This window comes from Drosophila navojoa, chromosome X (assembly GCF_054131105.1).
Source record: "Drosophila navojoa isolate 15081-1374.11 chromosome X, UAZ_NAV_1.0, whole genome shotgun sequence".
Classification (NCBI taxonomy): domain Eukaryota; kingdom Metazoa; phylum Arthropoda; class Insecta; order Diptera; family Drosophilidae; genus Drosophila; species Drosophila navojoa.
This window is the reverse complement of record NC_142895.1, coordinates 20,177,875-20,198,803: the sequence shown is the minus strand read 5'-3', so window position 1 is coordinate 20,198,803 and position 20,929 is coordinate 20,177,875. Positions and strand designations below refer to the sequence as shown.

At 38.2% G+C, this 20,929-nt stretch overlaps 1 protein-coding gene across 1 annotated transcript in view; it reads right to left on the bottom strand.

The window, feature by feature from the left end:
- Positions 1–5,558: 5,558 nt before the first annotated feature.
- RhoU (ras homolog family member U) overlaps positions 5,559–20,929 on the bottom strand; it is a 73,856-nt gene continuing 58,485 nt past the window's right edge. The window contains exons 4-8 of the mRNA XM_089262953.1: positions 17,801–17,939; positions 17,260–17,397; positions 8,103–8,362; positions 7,751–7,843; positions 5,559–6,356 (exon numbers count right to left, since the gene is read on the bottom strand). Of these exons, the coding sequence (XP_089119079.1) occupies positions 6,252–6,356; positions 7,751–7,843; positions 8,103–8,362; positions 17,260–17,397; positions 17,801–17,939 (735 nt within the window). The 3' untranslated portion in view covers positions 5,559–6,251. The remainder of the gene's footprint in view (positions 6,357–7,750; positions 7,844–8,102; positions 8,363–17,259; positions 17,398–17,800; positions 17,940–20,929) is intronic.

Genomic DNA, 20,929 nt, shown 5'->3' with positions numbered 1-20,929 from the left:
TTGTATCTTGTATGTCTATAAAAATGTGCTAAAAATCGTACAGTGAATTTTCCATCTTACATATTTTTATTTATTTTATGAATTCTTTGCAGTTTTACATATTGATTTATTAGAGTTGGTAAATTTTTACAATGCTGTAGCATTTTTGAGTTGTGGGTAAACAATAAAATCGTGCTGCTCTGTTCAAGAGTGCACGACTAGAAAATACCCTGTACAGCGCTCTAGTTACAGAGAAGTATTTCATCTGGATTAATTAGCACAAAAATGATGCCAAAATTTGATCAGCTCTGAAGACACCATATACTTATATATATATTACTCATTCACTCCCTCTCTCTCTCTCTCTCTCTCTCTCTCTCTCTCTCTCTCTCTCTCTCTTTCTTTATGTTGTAATGTTAACAAACATATGTTAAAGTACTGCTAAATCATTTGTTTAATTATGCCCAGATTTGAATTTGAAAGTAGCTAAACAGATTTTCAAATCACACAGCTGCGCCAACAGGCTGGCTGGCTTGTTAATTTGCTACAAAAATGTGCATGTGTATGAGTTTGTGTGTGTGTGTGTGTGAGTGAGCTGGCTGTGTACGTGAACGGAAGTAAGCACTAAAATAAGTAAATAAAAGTAAAGCGTGGCTGGGGCGAAAAAAGTAAAGTAAATGTTCGTTCGTTCGCTCGTGTAAAATAGTTAAAGTTATGAGTCAAAGTAGCGAAGGAGCAAAAAGCGACTTAGACACACACACACACGCACACACAGACCCAGACACTTGAAGTGCACAAAGTACAACAGTGTGTGTGTGTGTGTAAGTGTGAGTAATTCACATTTCAAGCACGTTTCGCTTTTATGCTCTTAAATGGCGAGTGTATCTGTGCGATGCCTTCTCCGTCTCAGCATCTCTCCTCCTCTCTCGGTCGCTCCTCTCAGCGCCCCTTCGTGCCGTGCTGTGGCAAAACGATAATTTTGTTGATGATGCTATGATTATAAGTTTTAGTCCAAGACCCAAGTCGAACAATGGGCGACCGTCACCACCGCAATCAAGGGTTCAACTAGCGACGTTTACATGTGCGTCAGATTCCGCTGCTGCCGCGGATGCTGCTGCCGCTGCTGCTGCTGCTCCTTCAGCTTCTCGCATGTCTCTTGCTTGCAATAGTATCTGTATCTATTTCTAAGTAAATTACACTCTCTACACACACACACACACAGCCATCAGAGAGACGGTCGAGACATAGAGCCATGTTATGTGTAGCCAGAGCCGGAGCAGGAGCTGGAGCCGGGGTCGCATCCTTTTCGCGTGAATGACCCACATAAATAGCCGCGTGCTGAAATCGGTCGTTTTGCTCGCTCCAACTGTTGGTTTTATGGACACGTAGCAAACAAAGAGTTGCTCCATAACCAAAAAAGAAAATAAGAAAAAAAAAAATGAAGGAAGAAAGCTGAAAACATTTTGTGAAAGGAAAAGAAAACTCTATTCAACTGGATTCCACGGCTGCCACTGATCACACTGCTGGGCGTGTAGTATTTTTCATTATAAATTCGAATTGATTTCGCCATCCCTCTCCTTCCGCTTCGCTCTGTTTTTTATACATTTCTTTTTTTTCTTTTCAATTTACTTTCATTTAACGTTACATTTCCGTATTTTCATTGTCTGGCTTCCACTGGTTTTGTGCTGTGTCAGTGAAATGCGCTGAATACGCTCTGCTATTACGAGTACAGCCAGCACTCAATCACAGTGGGCGAGAATACAATTAAACATATGTACATCTAGCAAAACAGTTCTTACAAATGCTCTCTCTGTGAGTGTGTGTGACAATAGTTTACAAACGTTATTGAGTGGCTTAAAATATGTCATTTTATTCATATTATGAATCCTTATGTATTTTTGGTAGAAACTTTATGTCCTTGTCACCTATTTTTCTAGTCCATCATATTGTTGGCTGACTGAAACTGATGAAAGACTTATCAGCAAAGACTGGAAGATCGAGTACAGCAGCCAGGACTTAGTCTAACATTGTATTAGCGCTTTGTTAGTGATTTATATTTGTAAAACAATTTAGATCATTCGTCTCGAGATTTTTTTTAGGAAAAGTATTGTTAAAGCATAAACTAAAATAAATAAAATATAAAAGTGAAGTATAAAGTCTTTTATATAAAAATAAAATATAAAAATAAAAGTTTTTTATATACAAATAAAATACAAATATTAAGTTTGTTTTATTTATTTTATTTGTATATTTTATTTAATTTCTATTTATTTTAATATTTAATTTTAATATTTTATTTTCATTTTGATTTATTTATAAATGTACTTATGCTTTAACAAAGCTCTTCCTCAAAGAAAAAAAATCGAAGCCCATGACTGAAATTGTTTCACAAATATAAATCTCTGAAATAAATACAAAATTTGTGCAAATAAAAATAGTAGAAAAGTAATGAAAAATTATTATTATTGCTATTAATATTAGTGTTATAAATATTTATTAATTATATATTTATAAAATTGTTATAATTTTTTCCTAAAGCAAAACCCAAGCCAAAATATATTATTTTAACAGTTTGATAGAGAAAAGATAATTTATAAAAATAAAGAAAAATCAATTCATTTGTTAGATTTTAAATTACCTGAAACATCTCCTCTGCAGGCCCTGCAATCATTTCTCTGCCCAGTGCCAATTCATTACTAATGCATCAGTAAAGATGCGTATATTATAATGCAATGCGAGAATGCTAACCCCTCTCTCTCTCTCTCTCTCTCTCCCTCTGACTCCCTCTCTGTCTCCCTCTCTGTCTCACTCCTTGCCGTATTTGGTACATCTTCGATTTAGGCCAACGCTGCGTATACGTAATTTTTTGCAATACTCAAAAAACCAAAAGAAAACAAAAAAAAAATTGTTTATTTATTGCACACATACGCATCGTCAGCGTCTGGCTGGGCTGCTGCTGGCCGCACTATAAATTTCCAACATGACACGAGCATGTTCTCTATTTGGGTTGCTGATTTATTTTTGAACTAATAAAGAGACGACGGCTGTGACTCGCCTCTGCAATGTCTCTGCAATATCGTTAAGTGGGTGGCCTGGACGGGCCCGGTCCGATTGGCCGGGGCACAAATTATGGCCAGGCTATGCATTGAACATGCTCGTAGGCCTAATCATTTGACATGCGGCACAAGTCAACTCGCACATATGTATGTTTGGCCAGCACGATTTGCAGACGACATCGAATCGCTCTCAAAATTAATTCACTGCTGTGCAGACTGTGGAGAGTGCTAGGAACTGAAGTGTAGTACCGTGTAGTCAGCCACAAGGTATTTGAAAATATCCTATATTTGTAATACTATATCACTATCAGGGGGCTAGAAGAAATCTTAAGTGGCTCGACTTGTAAATACGCAGATTGATTAAACTATATCAGGCTTGGCTCTGTCACTTCTCTCACTGCCCAATATTACTTTGCTGCCTTTACTTTAAACTATGCATATACTTTAAAATAATACACCCTCAAATTCCATTTCCATGTGTGTATATGTATGTATGTATCCTGATGATTTCACAGTTGGAACAAGTCAATTCGTACACGTTTGCCTGCACAATTTGCCGAAGAAATAAAGTAGCTCTTTATATAGGTTCTCTCACATATTAAGCCCATACATATCTACATACTTATACTTCAATACAATATCATAATAGGAACTCTACATGCATAAAGTACAGAATTCTTTTCAGTGGAAATGCTCTGCCCCCAAAGATTCTGAGCCCTGCGCTACTCTCTTATTGCTTCTTCGATATTAGACTGGGCTTGTCACGCCCCTTTCTAAAGAAACCAGAAAAATATAACGTTGTACTTAGATTAATAATTATAATAATAATAAGTTCTCTCACAAATTGCACTAGCCTAAAGAGAGGATCTACTCTACATAGACAACATACATAGATGTATATACAGTGAGGCCCCTTAAAATTCTTTTTTTTTCCGGTCTATGTATAATGTTAATGTTATGTTAAATACACTATATTAATATATGTATATCTCATCGTAAAGGTTATTTTTCAATCTACAATTTAGCATTACGACTTGTTTTAATTTCAAATACGAATATTAATGTTACTCACTGTATGTACATTACAATATGACGAATCAAGCCTGTTAAATATTAAGCATAAAATCTCGAGCTCAAAGTAACCTGAATGAGTCAATTATTCAACTTGATTAAGCCTGACTCTGCCACGCCCACTTTAGTCCGCTGCATTTGCCTAAAACTATTATAGCTTCAATGAGCATTTTCAGGGTTTTCCCCCAAATATGCTGCTATTATTCATACATTTATTGTATACTCCTGACAGCGTGCTCCAATTCGAATAATGATTTAGTAATTTAAAATTATTTCGTACTCGACTCAAGCTGCAGTTGTTGTTGTTGTTGTTGCTTCTACCCTGCTCTATTGTGTTGCTGTTGCTGCTCTATGTTGGCTTTGACTGTTGCTGCTGCTGGCAGTTGTATTAACTGTTTGCTGTTAGGATTTGGCATACTCATGACCCGTGTCACCCATCCATGCCACCCATGCCATCTATGCCATCTATGCCATCCATGCCACACCTCTGGCACGTTCAGCCCGTGTCGAGACAATGTGCAAAATGTTTACACTGCACTTGGACGGCAGCTTGTTGTGCTGTCACCGAAGTTGTTAACTGTCAGCCCGGCATTAATATTTCAATTTCGTAGCCCTTTACATGTAGCCAAACAACAAGAGTGGGGGACTGGGGGAGTGAGAGAGAGAGAGCTGCTCGGTTGTTGATGCAACGTCCGCAATGACTGCCAACGTTTGTTGCAATCAAGGCATCAATGTCAACAGAACACTTGATGCCAAAAATGAAGATGCTTGCTACATGCCGCATGCTGCATGCTGCATGCTGCTTGCTACATGCTGCATGCAGACTGACGTTGCTGCCACGACAAAATTAATTTTACGTTTTCGGTGAAAGCTAAAAAACTTGACAAGCTCCGCTTAACTTTTCGCTCAAGTTTCATTGCAGCGGCTGGCTTGCGTGTGTGTGTGTGTGTGAGTGGGTGTATAAATACATAGATGTGTGGGTGTCTGGCTGCGAGTGCGTGTGTTTAGGTTTCTGTTAAGCACCACGCTCTTGTTTGTTTGTTTGTTCTTTTTTTTTTTGTATTTTTTATTCCAAAAGTCTACGCTAATGTTGTTTTTGTTGATTTTGCTCTTCCATTACACTGTTTAACAAAATTAAATAGAACTCAAAAAAAAAATGCTACGTGACTGTGTCTGGCTGGGTTAAAGGTCAAAGTCAAACTACCAAAATTTTTAATATTTTCATTCACACTCATAATCCATATTTCGCTTGTCTTCAATTCCTTGTTGCCCACTTTTATGCTGCGCTTTGTATTTATAGTCGGAGCCTTGCATGCGGCAGACATTTCCATCAGCCAAATGGAACTCGAGACACTGGCTTAACTTTTGATTAAGATAAGTTTAAGCATATGATATGATCTCGCAGAATAATTACTGCAATTTAAAACGAAATAAAACAAGTTTGTCTCTCTCTTTGTTTTTAAGTGTATATATTTTGTTGCTTTTGCTTTCGACATACGCTATAGGGTTTTAAAACTTAATGCTTATATGGATGGAATGACGTTGGGTTTTTTCTTCGTTTGCTAAGCCTTTCATGAACATGATTCAGCCGAGCATAAAAACTTCCAAAAATGTACTTAAGCTACAACATTTAAGAACTATCATCAAAACGCGAGCAATAATCGCGAGAACTTGATAGCCTAAATAATTAATAATTATAAAAAAATAATATTAATAATAAAAAAAAAAAATGTTTTTGTTTGCTATCAGATACAATTGTGTCTTAAGTGTACGAAATTTTGGAATAATAATATTTATTTTAATGTATTTTGTTTCATTATTATAATCGTTATCGGTATCGTAATCGTTATCGCTATCAATAGTTCAGTCAATGAGTGCGCGTGCCATAGTCTAATAGCACTGCCAAACAAGAGTATAAATAAATATGTATATACTATATATGTAGATCGTGTATAATTAGTCGAGCAATAATTCTTAAGATGTAGAACTACATATGCATATATATATAAATTTAAGAAAATTATCATTATAGCTAGTTTTTTTTTGCTATCATTTTTATATTTTGAGTTTTTCTTTTTCGAGTTGCAAAGGAAATATAAGTTTGCGTAGCTCTTTCTCCCTCCCTCTCTCTCTCACTCTCTCCCATTAGGCTAGGCAAAAGAGCTTCTTCCAGAAAGGCGGCGTGGGCGGCAATGTTGTGGGCACCAAGCCCTCCCAGATGGCTGTATCAAACACGTCTTTGACTTTATCCTGCAGCAGCAAAGAAAAGAACAGATTTGTAGATTTAGATAAGATTGTTGAACACAAATAATAAATGTATGTATTGTAGAAAGTCCTATCTTATTGCAAAATAGTCTTTGATTTTTCAGTTTTTCAATTAATTTTCTTCCTCTACTCTTTCTCTTCTCTCGCTGACATTCGCTTTGAGCATAGCTGGCATTTTAGTGAAATATCGATAACATTATGGTTAATTATCGATAGTTAGCTATGGTGCTGTGCACTCGAATTGATATAAAACTCTATAGAAACTCAATTGCAACTTTAAAATGCTTGCATAGTTCTGTATTTTATTGGATTTGATAATATTTCCTATATACATATGTATTAGTAAAGAGATATCCGCACGATAATCAGTGTTGACACGAGTCTGAATGAGTCTGTCATGGCCTAAAGATTCAGTTGCACTGCAGCCTAAAGATTTAATGCACATACCAAATGCAATTTTCTAGCCCAACATGACGAATGCGTGTTCTAATTACGTATACGTAATGTAGAAAATAAAAATAATTACATATATAATATGTATATATGTATATACAAATGTATGTCCAATTAAAATCATATTTTTTTCTTGCGCTTATTTAAAAATGTTAAAAGAATTCCGCATTCGGCGACAGCGCAATTGTTGTATCTTTTTTTCCCCATTTTTTTTCTCCTGTGCAGCAATGCGAGTAAATTTCCCTTGCGTGCTCGCAGCCAGCATTGGCGGCTTCTTGGGTAGCACATAAAGGTGCGAGTGCAATGCACGGCCAATACAAAAAAAAAAAAAAAACCCCGGCTGCCATCCACTCGAAGGAAGTGGTGTGTCGGCAGTGGCAACGCAAGCAACAGAGCCACCAGAGTCAGCAGAGCCAGCAGAGCCAGGCAGTTGTTACTTTTGCAGTAACCAGCACGAATACCGCACAATTATGATTATTGTATGTGTGTGTGTGTGTGAGTGTCTCTGTGTGCCTGTCTCTGCCTCTGCTTGTGGCTATGGGAAGCAAAGTGTGGCACATTACCTCAAAGGCAAATGTCAGCATTCAGCAGAGTTTTCCGTTTTTAAGTGTTTGCATACAGACAGCGACAGCCCAAAGGATTTGTTGAATGTAAGTTGTTGTTGTTGTTGTTGTTGTTGTTGTTGTTGTTGCTGCTGTTGCGACTGTTGCTAGTGTGTTAGTGTTTTTTAGCCATTGCTGGTGCAATGACTTCGCAGACTTCGCCTGCTGCTGCTACTGCTGCTACTGCTGCTGTTGCTTTAATTAATATGATGGCGGTTGAAATGCTTGGCCCAACGGCAGCAGCAATGGCCACAGCAATAACAACGTCAACAGCAACAGCGACAGCAACAACAACAACAATCCAAACATTTCATGTGAACTCACCTGTGTGGCTGAGGATGTCTCGATGTATTTGGCACCAATTGTTGTTGCCAAATCCCAGGCGTCTGCATATGAAATTGGTTTCTCGCCATTTGTCTGCTCATCCATGGGAAAGCGGCACGCCCGAAGCACATATGAAATCAAATAAGAATATCATAAATATTTCAACAATTCACACACACGCGCCTCACGCTGACAAATGAGAATGAAGTCAAGCATGAGCTGAGGCGCATAAATAAGCAAAATCAACACGCAGCAGCAGAAAAATATAAGAATAAATAAAAAACAGAGAGCACAACAACTAAGGGAAAAGGCGAGAGGCGAAAGGTGTAGGGGGGATGGGGAGAAAACTCACCTGCGATTTATTCAACACATTCAAATCGCTCCTCAGATCGGCCTGGGTGCCAACCAAAATGAGCGCCGCCTTTGTTTTGGCAAATTTGGGAGCCCATTTCGATTTGATGGCCCCAAACGTTTCGGGCTTGACCACCGAGAAGCAGAGCAAAAAGACATCGCTGTCGGGATAGCTCAGCTCGCGCAACGGATCCAGCGTGTCCTGGCCGGCGGTATCACAGAGTGTCAAGTGCACTGGACTCTCGTTCACATTGACTTCAACTGAAATTGCAACAAAAAAGAGACGAACATATATTCAAACTATCGTTAAGAGAAAAAATATAACTATCATAAAGAAATAACTCTAGAATGACGTTTAAGAGTCTCAAAGATGTCCCATCTAAAGTCCTGCTGATCTCAAAGACATAAGAACTATGATTCGATTACTTAAGATCGTAGCTCGCAAATAATCTTTAACCGTTTTATTCGTTATACAAAATCAGGCGACTCTCAGGCGACTTTGAGTTCGATTCGTTTCTCTATTCCGTTGAGCGCCTTAGGCGGAACTATTCGTGTGACGCTCTCTTAACGAACATCGTTTAGGCAGCGATGTGAGTGACGTTCGCATAATGCGACTTCATATGTAATAAGTGATGCATACGTTATCAATACTAACACAACATAAGACTTTCTGCTTCATTTAAGTGTTTAGGAAAAAAGCACTAGAAAAATTCTAAACATTCCGCGGGTGAGCTCGTTAAGGAACCGAAGTAATCGATTGAGTGTATGCTGAGATAAAGAGAGAGAGAGAGAGAGAGAGAGAGAGAGAGAGAGCGAGATGATGCGAGTGAGTGACTTGAGAGAGAGAGAGAGAGAGGAGATGAGAGAGAGAGACGAGCGAGAGAGAGAGAGAGGAGAGAGGAGAGAGAGGAGAGGGAGGAGAGAGGAGAGACGAGGAGAGAGAGAGAGAGAGAGAGAGAGAGAGAGAGAATATTTTGTTTTTCTTTGATTTAAAAAGGAAAACATGGATCCATCGAACATGGGCAATCTTGTAGGGTTGCCAGATGTGTCCGTTGAATATGGACAGCCCCGTATTGTAATTGATAATTCAGAATCGATAATCAATAAAAATATTCGATATTTTTTGTTTATAAATATATTAGAGATCAAGAGTATATAGGAATTTCTCTGATGCAATTTAACAGTTTGTTTAGGATGCTGACTTTAATTTTTAAAAATTATCATAAATAGAGAATCAATTGACTTTGCCTACGATAAGACTCCCCTTTGCTTTGACTTTACTATTTAATATAAACAAAAAAAATCCCTTACGAGCAAATGCTTAAATCGACTCATTTCATTTCAAGTCTCAATACTAGCTTAAGCATTTCCATTTCAAGAAGCAGCAACTAGTGTTTGTTAAGACTTTCGCACTCTCATCATACATATCCATGTATGTGCACATGTTTGCGTGTTTGTCACTCAAAGTCAAAGTCAAAGCCAGTAACGGCATTTTAATTACGCTTCATACATGAGGGCGCCGATTGCATAGCATTTAAATGCCGTCTGTCCGCTGAGGGCAGATTTTTCAGGTGCATTTACTTTTGATTGATTCTCAGTTGGAATTTAATTTCAAATGCTTCTCAATCCATGACTTGCCGCAAATTTTCGGCATCGCAAAAATTCAAATACACACACACACACATACCTATTTACGAACATATCTTTATATATATCTATTGACTAATCCGCCCTTTGACCCAGACACCCAGACATTGGCCCATTGAGAGCCAACTATGCCAGGCATTCACCTAAGCCATTGTGCTGCACTTAACTTCGGACAGACCTGATGGCAGAACCTCCGGCTAACATATTCGGACCGCATCCCAGACATCGCAACGAAGAATGCTGATAAACTATTGAAGACCCCAAAATGCTTTTAGCCCTTGCACGCACACACACGCACACGCATGTAATCTCAAACGGTATGCAATGCATGACATTCTCAAAAGTATTTCTCAAATTACTTAACAGCCGAGCAGAAGAACCATCTGCGAAATGCAGAACATTAAATTCTCTTGCAGAAATTCAAGACGATTCAGGTAAAAGATATATGAAAATGTACGCAAAATATGATAAGAATATTCCCACATGAGCCTTTGACAAATTCATGCTTTCCTTGTTCTACACTCCGGTCTGGCATTTTTGTTAATATTGAATGGGAGTCAAGAAGGCTTAAAGGTCTATTCAGTTGATGACCCTTACAAAGGGTGGGTAAGCATTGCCATGCCTCTCTGAACATGGAAACATTGTATAAGAGCAGGGTTTGGGGGTAAGCATGTTAGATATCTAAAAGGCTCGAAAAATTGTACAATTAAATTAAATACAATTAAATTACAATAAAAATAAAATATACATATTTAAAAAATATAAAAAAATCTAATCATAATAAAATTAAAATAAAAAATCTAATAATCATAATAAAATATATAATAAAATAAAAAATTATACCAATCAAAAAATCATGCAAATAAATTAAATATTAAATAAATAATAATAAAATATTAAATAATAAAATATTAAATAATAAAATAAAATATTAAATAATAAAATAAAATATTAAATAATAAAAAAAATTAAATAATAAAATAAAATATTAAATAATAAAATAAAATATTTTAAAAATATATAAAATATAAAAAACAAAAGCTACAAAAAATCTAAAGTTTAAAAAAAAACAGAAAAATTATAAACTTAATATTACAAGGATAATTTAATTTATATTTAAAATATAAGAAATAAAATGATATCAAAATAAAAATTCTTTGTAAATAATGAAATCGTGCATCGTACAAATAGAAAACTCATATAATAATTTAAAAAAATGAGAAAATCAAGGAAATATAACACAAAAAAATAGAGACAAATTTCAAAAGAAAGCGAAAATTATTTACAAATACATATATATTTTATATAAAAACAAAACAAATCAGACAGCTCTACACAAGACTGCCTTCGAGGATCTAATATTCCCATTTTCGTATGTACACACACACACACACACACACACACATACACGCACGCGTAAGCGGACGCTTTGCTAACTGCGCAGTTGACGCCAAACCTGGCTCTGCCTGTTATATGCAATCCCATAAAATCATAATACCACGATTTCACATTTTTAATGGATGCAGGATATAGAGGAATTCAAAATATATACATATATATATGTATGTATATGTGTATGTATATCTATATGAGCCCCTTCCACCCGCTTTAAGCCCATTTTCAATTTGGTGGCAGCAAAGCAAACGCCACATCAAATCAATCAAAAGCACTTAAAAAATGCAAATTACAATTGAATTGATGTAAAACATTCTCCGACCACAGCATGAGTGTGTCTGTGTGTGTATCTGTGCATTTTGTGAGCATGTTTTTGGTCATTCCTCTACTCTTTTGTGGGCGTGTGTGTGTGTGTGTGTGTGTGTGCTTCTTGTATGACTCAGCAATGCAGCTGTGTAGCTGCGGTTGCTGCAACTACAATCCACAATTGTGTAGCATGTTGCAAGTTATTTGTTTGACACCAGCAATGTTGTTGGCAATCGAAATGCATGCAACTTGAATGTGTTTGCCATGTGAGTTGAAAATCAGCATGGCCTAAGGCCATGCGGCCCAATATGTCCGGCGAGTGCAGAGCTGCCACCTAAAAGTATGCAACATATTTAGCAGGTCGCCAGCATCTATTTAATTGCTTTCACTGCACGTGCGGCTGTGTGTGTGTGTGTCTGTCTGTGTGTGTGTGTGTGTGTGTGTTTGCACACTGCTTGCAGTTGCAACAATTATGATGAGCCAGTGGCAAGTGGAATTAGCAGCGCAGGGTAACCATGCCCACATCCAACTGCTGCTCTGTGTCGCCATCGCTCTCTCTCTCTCTCTCTCTGTGTGTGTGTGCTCAACATGAATGCAGTTCATTCATATTTTAAGCGCGTGCAATATGATTTCAATTGCTGCCTTCAACCAGAGACCAGAGCGAGAGAGAAAGAGAGAGAGAGAGAGATTCGAGTGAGTTTTAGCTTATTTCTCATGCGCCGTCGAGCACATCTGACCTCACGTCTTTACCTAAGCCAGGATCCCAAGCCACCCAGCCATTGTGTGTGTGTGTGTGTGCGTGTGTGTGTGTGGACCCTATCTAAAAGTTAATCATGACTGCCTTTCAATGCAGCTGCTGCCGCTGCCACTGCCGCTGCCGCTGCTGTTGCCACTGCTGATGTTTACGCTGCGTAAATAAAGTTGCTGCTAGCAGTTTTTAATCAGCAGGTCGCCGAAGGTCGCCCACATGGCTCATGTAAAATAAATTGTGTTCTTCGGGCGCATAAATTTCATGAATGCATTTGCAAAGATGCCAGCCACAACGAACGACAGCCCAGCTCCAGTTGAGGCCCCAAGTCCCAGCTCCAATCCCCGCACACAGTCCCAGCCGAGCTGACGCTTCAGCTTCAGCTTCAGCATCAGCATCGGGATGAGGCACTGTTTGTTAAGCTAAAGAAAAAGCGCACTCTTATGCCACACTACAGCTGCTTGCCACCAGGCGTGTCTGTTGTAATCGCCGTATACCCTGTAATGCTATGGCCATAATCCATCGATCGCTGGCATGCCAAACATCGTCAAGCTCCTCTCCTTCACCATTCGCAGCAAGCTTACGCTGCAGTCTAGCAACACGTCTCTTCGCTGCCCGACTACAGGGTATTTATTTGCTGAACAATGCCGCATAAAAGAATCATGGCCAAACGGTTTTCTTTGCGAACGCCTTTGACTGCTCGAACGGACTTGGAGCTTGACTTGAAGGCGCTCTGCATTGCTATCTCCTCCAGCAGGCAGCCAGCAATTGTTCTCGCACTCGACCTTTGCCAGGTGGGCGGTGGGTGTGGTAGCTGCAAGCACATGTGCAGCCCGATTGGCACTCGATCGAAAATCGAATGAATTTTTATATTTGTTTCGCATCACCTCTGGCCATGTCTTCAGCTAAGCACTCGCTGTTGCCATACTTAGATATACCCTGTAAATTATATATATACACACACACACATCTCGGCATGCTGGCATATTCTGGGGCGCATAATTCAGAGCTTTTTTATGCCTCGGCTGCGCTGGCTTATTAATCGATTATCGATTTCGGCTTGCACATAAAAACGAAATACGACCAAATAAAACTTGACTTCACGCATTTAACGGCGCGTCGAACAAAAGCGCCACCCAGCGGCCAAATGGCGCATAACAAAGGAAGACAAAGCGTTGTTGGCGGTTGCAGTCAAAGACGTATGTGTGTGCGTGGGTGTGTGTGTGTGTGTGTAGCCATGTCATTGTGTGTGAAATCGTTTCTTGTCGACGCTGCCTATTGAAAGCTAGCCAAGCGCTTGGCTGGCTTATTGAAACCTAATTGAGTCAGTCGTTGTCATTCACTCATTCGCGCAGTTTATCAATGGCGCAATAAAATGCTGAGAAATTGGTACAGCTCTCAATTAGCTTTCGGTTTTGCACACTGACGCCAAATGGACGACGACGACAACGACGACAACGTGTGGAGCAGACGCTCCAATGGAGACTCATCTGGCAATTGGCAGAGAAATGAGTGAAAATGTTTGCAGCATTTTGAGATGAACATGTCGAAATGGTATAGACATATACGTATATACATACATATATACATAGTATATTTAGTATATGAGTTGGTCTCTTTATCATTCGTCCCATTCGGAAAACTATTTTATTAGCTCCCAAAGCCATATTCGTTTGATATTCTATGTTCCAGTAGGAGTGATTCTGCACGACTAGCAAATACCTGGTATATTGCATTCACCTACTGCTTGAAGTATTCCGGCTTATCCCGCTGAATACGTACAAGAATCGAATAATTTCGAGATTCTAGCACTGAAGATGAACGATATATTCGATTTTTATGAGGCTTATCATCGATAACATTTAAACTTCAACCGTTATCCATTTTTCTTTAAAATATCACGATTTATAAGTGCTATACCCATGCTTCTAAAAAAATATCAAGCTTCTAGTTCTTATAAATGCTGAGATCGACGCGTTCAACCATATGGAACGGAAAAACAGATAGACGGACAGAGCTATATCGAACCCTCTGATAGGATGTGCCACGCCTCCACCTGCCTGTTACCTATATTTACTAAAACCACTGAGTTTATAGTACTGTTTCTCAAATTTCCAATAAAGATTAAAAAAGTATAGATAAAACCCATTTTCAATGTGTTCAGGATATAGGAAATCTAGTTCTTGAAAAGTTATTTGCATTACATATGAATCGCAAAATCTATCAAACTGCATCAATGATTGCTCTAGGAGTAGCACTTCATTCTCTCAAAGAAAAAGCAGATAAATAGATGACTCAATTAACTTCACGTACATTCGATAGTTCTTAAGTAAACCATACATATCTAAATGCATAATTTTCAGCTGCTATCCATCGCCACTCTACGTGGAACAGGATATCTTTTCGTCATTCACTGTCGACACTCGGAGTACTCTTGCGCATTATACTTAATTCTAGTAGCTGCAGTTAATTAAACTAATGAGTTTTGATGGATGATGCTGGCTGCCTCAGCTGCGGCTCGGTGACAAGTTGGCTGCTCGCTACGCTCCACATACACACTCGCATCCAAAGCCAAATCCATATCTGTATCCGTATCTCTCTTCTTCTTCTGTTAGGCTGGCATTTGATAATTAGTTGAACTATGCACAAAAGTTGGATATATGGAATGCAACTGGATGCGAAAGCCCTTTGCAAGTATGCAAATCACAGCGATACACATGCACATGTATGCATGTATGGCACACACACACACACACACTCACATAGATTATGCAAACTTTTGTGCACTCTTGCTGCTCGAATTAGAAGCCCGTCGTGAATTTGTGAGAGTGTTTGCGTAGCATGAGTGCGCGGATTCGGCGAATGACAAATGGCGAATGGCGCACACGGCGAATGCGTAATAAGTGGAGAATCAACATGGAAACAAAAGCGGCGCATCATCAAGTGCCATGCCGCCTTGAAGTATGCGGCAAGAGCAGTGCGGATTAATCAAACCATCAAAAACCCATTCTGCTCAGAGTGCTCCTTATGTATTCAAATTAGAATTTTCCCTTCTGGGAATCTAATTCCCAAAATTAAAATATGATTTGATCAGCAAACTGCTTTTCCATCCACTTATCGTCAGGTGCGCATATAAAAATACATTTTTATGCTCGTTTACAACGTGAAATGAGTTTACTGGCCTTATGTAATCCGTTTGGCAATCTATCATTCCGTCCGTCCATTCGTTAAGCCCTACTTCAAACTGCCCTGCTTTTGTCATTCACTATGAACTTATTCGATAAGCCGATAAATAATGTGTATAATCGATCACGCTTTGATTGCTCAACAATTATATCTGATCTAAAGATGTGAAATCAGGGTAAAATGGGTTAATTTAATATACATATGTAATATGTGGAAGGAGACCCCATATGCATATATTCTTAAGCAGGGCGACAAGCTGAGTCGATTTAGCCCTGTCCGTCCATCTGAACGCATCGATCTCAGAAGCTTTAAGAGCTAGAGACTTGAAATTTCGTTTCCTAGGTCCATGCATATCACCCGCATATTGAGTTTTTCTCAAAAAATCGATAATTACTTTCCATTATATTCTTATCGATTAAAGCATAAATGAAAAGAAGTTGTTATTATATTGTCAACATCTTTAGAACTAGAGTCGCCAAATTTTAGATGCTAATTCATATGATTTTTATAGAATTACGATTTTTGCATTTCTTGTGCAAACAGAAAGACGTTAAGAATTACTAAAATAACAGTTGCTTGTAGTTTTCAGAGGCTTTCGTAGTCGAGCAGACCCGACAGGAGCTTTCTTACTTGTTACCAAATACAAGAATCACTTAAAGCTCAGCTGAGTCTCGCCTTAAAGCCTCTAGTCTCGCTCTTGATCCACGTCTGAAGGCAGAGCCAGTCTCTTTGGAATCGGAGCATTGCGGCACAAAATAAATGCACGCTCATGCAAAATTTATTAGAGTCCGACGTCAAGTGGCTGCTTGCTGTGGCGCATTGGCTCTGCCGCAACATGAGTGTGCCTGTGTATGTGTGTGTGTGTGTGTGTGCTAGTGTTAGTGTGATGCACAACATAATTCAATCACTTGCAAGTGCAAGTGCCTGCTAGTTGAGGCCTCGAATGCTAGAAAAGATGGCGGCCACAAAAGGCAAAGGCGCTTGCCATTTTGATATGATCCCAAATGCGATTCGCTTGGCTCATCATCAAGTTGTTGTTGTTGTTGTTGTTGTTGTTGCTACTCCTGCGGTTGTTGCTGCTGCTGCTGCTGTTCTGAATAACCGCAAATTTCAATTTTCCGTTCATTAAAATTCGTGAATAGCACACATGCACAGCTCAATACACACACGCGCCCCATCACATGACACACACCCGCACACACACACACACACATATACTCATATGGCATGTGAGCGCGCAAATGCGGAAGCAGTGAAAGTCAAATGAAGCTGCCTTCCTGCGCCTGGCTTGTGCACGGCTAGAGGTGGGCTGCGCCTGGGCCTGGAATGGGGTGTGTGTGGGCGTAGGGGAGTGGCTCTGGCCCTGGCTCTGGCTGTGGCTTGGGCTCTGCCTGCAGGCAGTTGAACATCATTTTCGCCTACTTCCGTCAGCTGAGTCTGAGGCCCACAGTCGAATGCCGAGCACGCCGCATCCTTCACACGGAAACTCAGTAAAGATTTCCCAAATTGGTTTTCAACAAAATGAAAAATTCATATACGCGGCAGCAGCGCAGTCAGCGAGAAGGCAGCAGAAAAAAAATATTAAAAAAATAAAAGAGAGAAGAAAAACCCCAGCCGAAGGTCGTGTTTGGGTTGAAGGTATTTGTTGTTGGTGCGTAGCTCGAGTGTGTGTGTGGCAGTGTGCATGTGTGTGTGTGTGTGTGTGTACATTGAAAAAATGCCGTTAAGTAAACCTGTTGAAAAGCGCAGTCCACAGGCGGCTGTGCTGCCAGGTAGGCGAGGTAAGACAAGGTAAGGTAAGGCAAAGGCAAGGCAAAGGCATTCAGCCCCAGCCAGGCAATCAATATTTTCACAATTTTCACGGGTCTCAACTTACCGTTATAAATATCTGATGCCGTCGGCACATGCTCCGGATTGAAACGATTCTCCAGATATGACAAGATCAAATTGGTTTTGCCAACAGCCCCATCGCCGACCAGCACGCATTTGACTGACGGCTGTGTGCCACGTTTAGCTAGACATGGAGATGCAGAGGAGGAGACACGGAGAGAGAGAGAGAGAGAGAGAGAGAGAGAGAGAGAGAGAGAGAGAGAGAGAGAGAGAGAGAGAGAGAATGAGCATGAGATTATTTGTTTGCAAATTGCAATTAATTAAAAACAAAGTGCAACAGCCAACAGAAGGAGAGAGAGAAGGAGCGAGAGGGAGGCAGACCAACAGCAAACAGATAAAAAAAAAAGTCGAGCAACAAAATGATGGCAATTTGAAAAGTTTGCATCACTTTGCACTTGCTGCATTGTTGCATTGTTATTGTTGTTGTTGGTCAGCCATTGTTTCGATTTAATGCATTGGCCATCGCCTCTCTTTCCCCTACCCTCCCCACACCCACCATTCACCATTCAGCATTGCCACCATCTTACCTTTGTGCTCGCCATTCGCAGCCGCTGCCGCTGCCAGCGCCACGCTCGGACTTTCCGTTGTCTTCTTCGATTTGCGTTTCCGCAATAAAAACTTTGCACCTTTGCCGCTGTCCGCACTCGTATCGCTCAGCGATTGTTGCTGCAATGAGAGAAAACAAATTTCGCATTTTATTGAATGGGGCAGCTCGGCAGGGGATAAACTCGATAAACAGCTAATGCAGGAGGCCCAACTGGGCCAACGCCTTGCAGCTGCCAAACAAGGCAACGCAGCGCAAACAGCAGATTGATGAATCCTGCTACAGAGTTGGCATTCGCTGCAGCGCTTCTTTGGCCCCTCTACTTTAGCCCTATTCTCTCTACAGACTATGTAATATGTGTAGGATAGGCGAGAGTGACAGTTGAAAGGATATTCTACTGGTGAAATATGTAGTACGTAGGATAGAGGTTAACTTATCGAGAATGACCCAATAAGACCTTAAGATTTTGAGTATAGACTCATAAGCAATAAGTAGCACTCAAGAGGAAAAATAACATCTTATCATCAAAGTCTAAGCTCCATTAAGCTATAAATCTATTGGCTATAAAGGCAGGACCTACACTTGGCATGGACAGCCCAGTATAATATAATAGTTTGTGGATTTATCATTACAGCCGAGTGCCGATAATTCGAAATGGCGAGTGGATCAGTTATTATTTATATATTTATTTATTTGTTTTATTTTATTTTTTGTTATTTATTTATATATATTTTTTTTGTTATTTATTTATTTAAATATATTTTGTTATTTATTTATTTATATATTTTTTGTTATTTATTTATTTATTTCTGTATTTATATTTTATTTTTATTATCTGTTTATTCATAAATATTTTTTTCATTTTTGTTATTTATTTTTTATTTTATTTATTTATAAATAAATATATATGTTTATATATGTTAGTTAGGCATCAGTTTTTATATATATATATTCATTTATTTATATATATATATTTTTTTTGTGTGTTATTTTTATATATATATATATTTTTGGTTATTTATATATTTTTTGTTATTTATTTATTTATTTCTGTATTTATATTTTATTTTATTTTTTATTATCTGTTTATTTATAAATATTTTTTACATTTTTGTTATTTATTTATATTTTATTTTTATTTTATTTATTTATAAATAATTATATATGTTTATATATATGTTAGCTATCGACAATTTTGATTTTGATTTTGATTAAGCAGGGTACAAATTATAAAGACTCGACTGTATAACAAATAATATGTAATCGTAAAACTTTTCAAATATTCCTACATATAAATAAATATTAAATGATATTTTTAATATTTTTGTTATTTTTATTTGTATTTTGTATTTGTATTATTATCACTATTGTATTATATTTTTTCGAAAAGATTTTGTTATGAAAAATGTGGGACATTCATATAAAAGCAGTGGAATAACTGCTAGTTCGAATGGGAGAAGCAACTAAAGAAAGGGGAGTCTTTTTAGTCTGTATGAAGTCTGGATCAACTCTCAGAGTCAATAAAAAAAGTATTATAGTTATTAAAATTTTAATTGAATATAAGAATTAATATAATGTGATTATTATCATTGCTATAAAAATTTGTATTCTCTTGCTTGCAAATCTATATAGTCCATAAATTCTTTTCCCTATCACATTTCCTATTTGCATACTTCATCTTCACTCGATCGATAAAGCTTTAAGGTCTCTACTTCTTCTTCTTCCCTGTCATCATCCAAAAATTGCATACATTCTATGAGAGCTGAGTTAATTATCAAATTGCGTACAGATTTGCGCTGGTGTTGGCCGACGCTAATTCAATTCCGCTTCGAAGCGTGCCAAATGGCATTGCGGCTGAGAAACAGGCGGAAACAAGCGCACGAGACTGTCAATTAAATAATAAAAGCCATCAGATTGAAACGTTTTCTGCATATGTATGGGTGTGCCAATGTGTGTGTGTGCTTGTGTGTATATATTTTTCTGTCTTTGGGTGTGAACTAATTCCAAGCGCAACACTTTGTGCGCCGCTCGGGCTAATTTAATATGCACATATAAATTAGTCAAGACAGACGACAGACGACAGACGGCAAGAGCCAGCCGCAAGGCAATGCAATCTTGACGACAATAGCAACAAGTGCCACAACAACAACAACAACAATGGCTATTAGAGCGACGTGAACATGGTGAAACAATTGACGCATTGCGTATACGACAGCGAGACCGAGAATCGTCAGTCGTCAGTTCACATAGAACTCGTACGAAAATCTAACTCCTCAGACAAAATTGCTAAACTTTTGTCTCATCTGGACTGCTAATTGGTTTAGCAGCAACAGAAGCAACAACAAACCCTCAAAACAGCAGCTGAAAAGCCAAATTAATTAAAATTCAGATTAAAACTTTAAAAATTCGCTTTGGAACTGCTGAAAGCGCGTATTCAAAAAAACACTTGTTAAAACTAGCGAATTTCATGAAATTACAAAATTAACAGCTGCTCGCTGATTAACAATTGCAGCCCGTTTTAATAATTGAAATCGAATTGTGGATGAACAAAAAAAAAAAAAAAATAGAGACGAAAAAAAGTCTATTGGCAACTTTATTCAATTAAATTTGATTTAATTAAATTTAGTCGCTTCATTGGTATCCAGATGATTTTAATTCAAGTGCCACAAATAGATCAATAAATGTTGTTAAAAAATCGGGGGCAAAAAACAGGCAAAGGCAAGTGAGAACGTTGCAGTCGGGCATTACTGACTGCCGTATACTCGTTCACAGCCTAAAAGCTCGATTTGTCACGCCTCCAATTCGTATATATGTATATATGCATATATTATACAGCAATGGAGTTTATAGTTTTAGCCTCCAAGAATTTATAAGTCAAGGCTATTCCACGATTATTTCAAGTCTCTAGTTTAAAGAGCATTCAGAAGGATAAACAGGCGCAAGTACGAATATACTCATTTCACTTTAAATGAGTATTAAGTGAAAAAAAAGTAAAATATATTGATTTATTTAAAAAAAAAAAATCCGCTGTTTTTATCTGCTTTTATATAAATAGTAGCTTTGTCAGCCGCAAAAGTAAAGAATTTACGGAATTTGTTAATCAAATACCTGT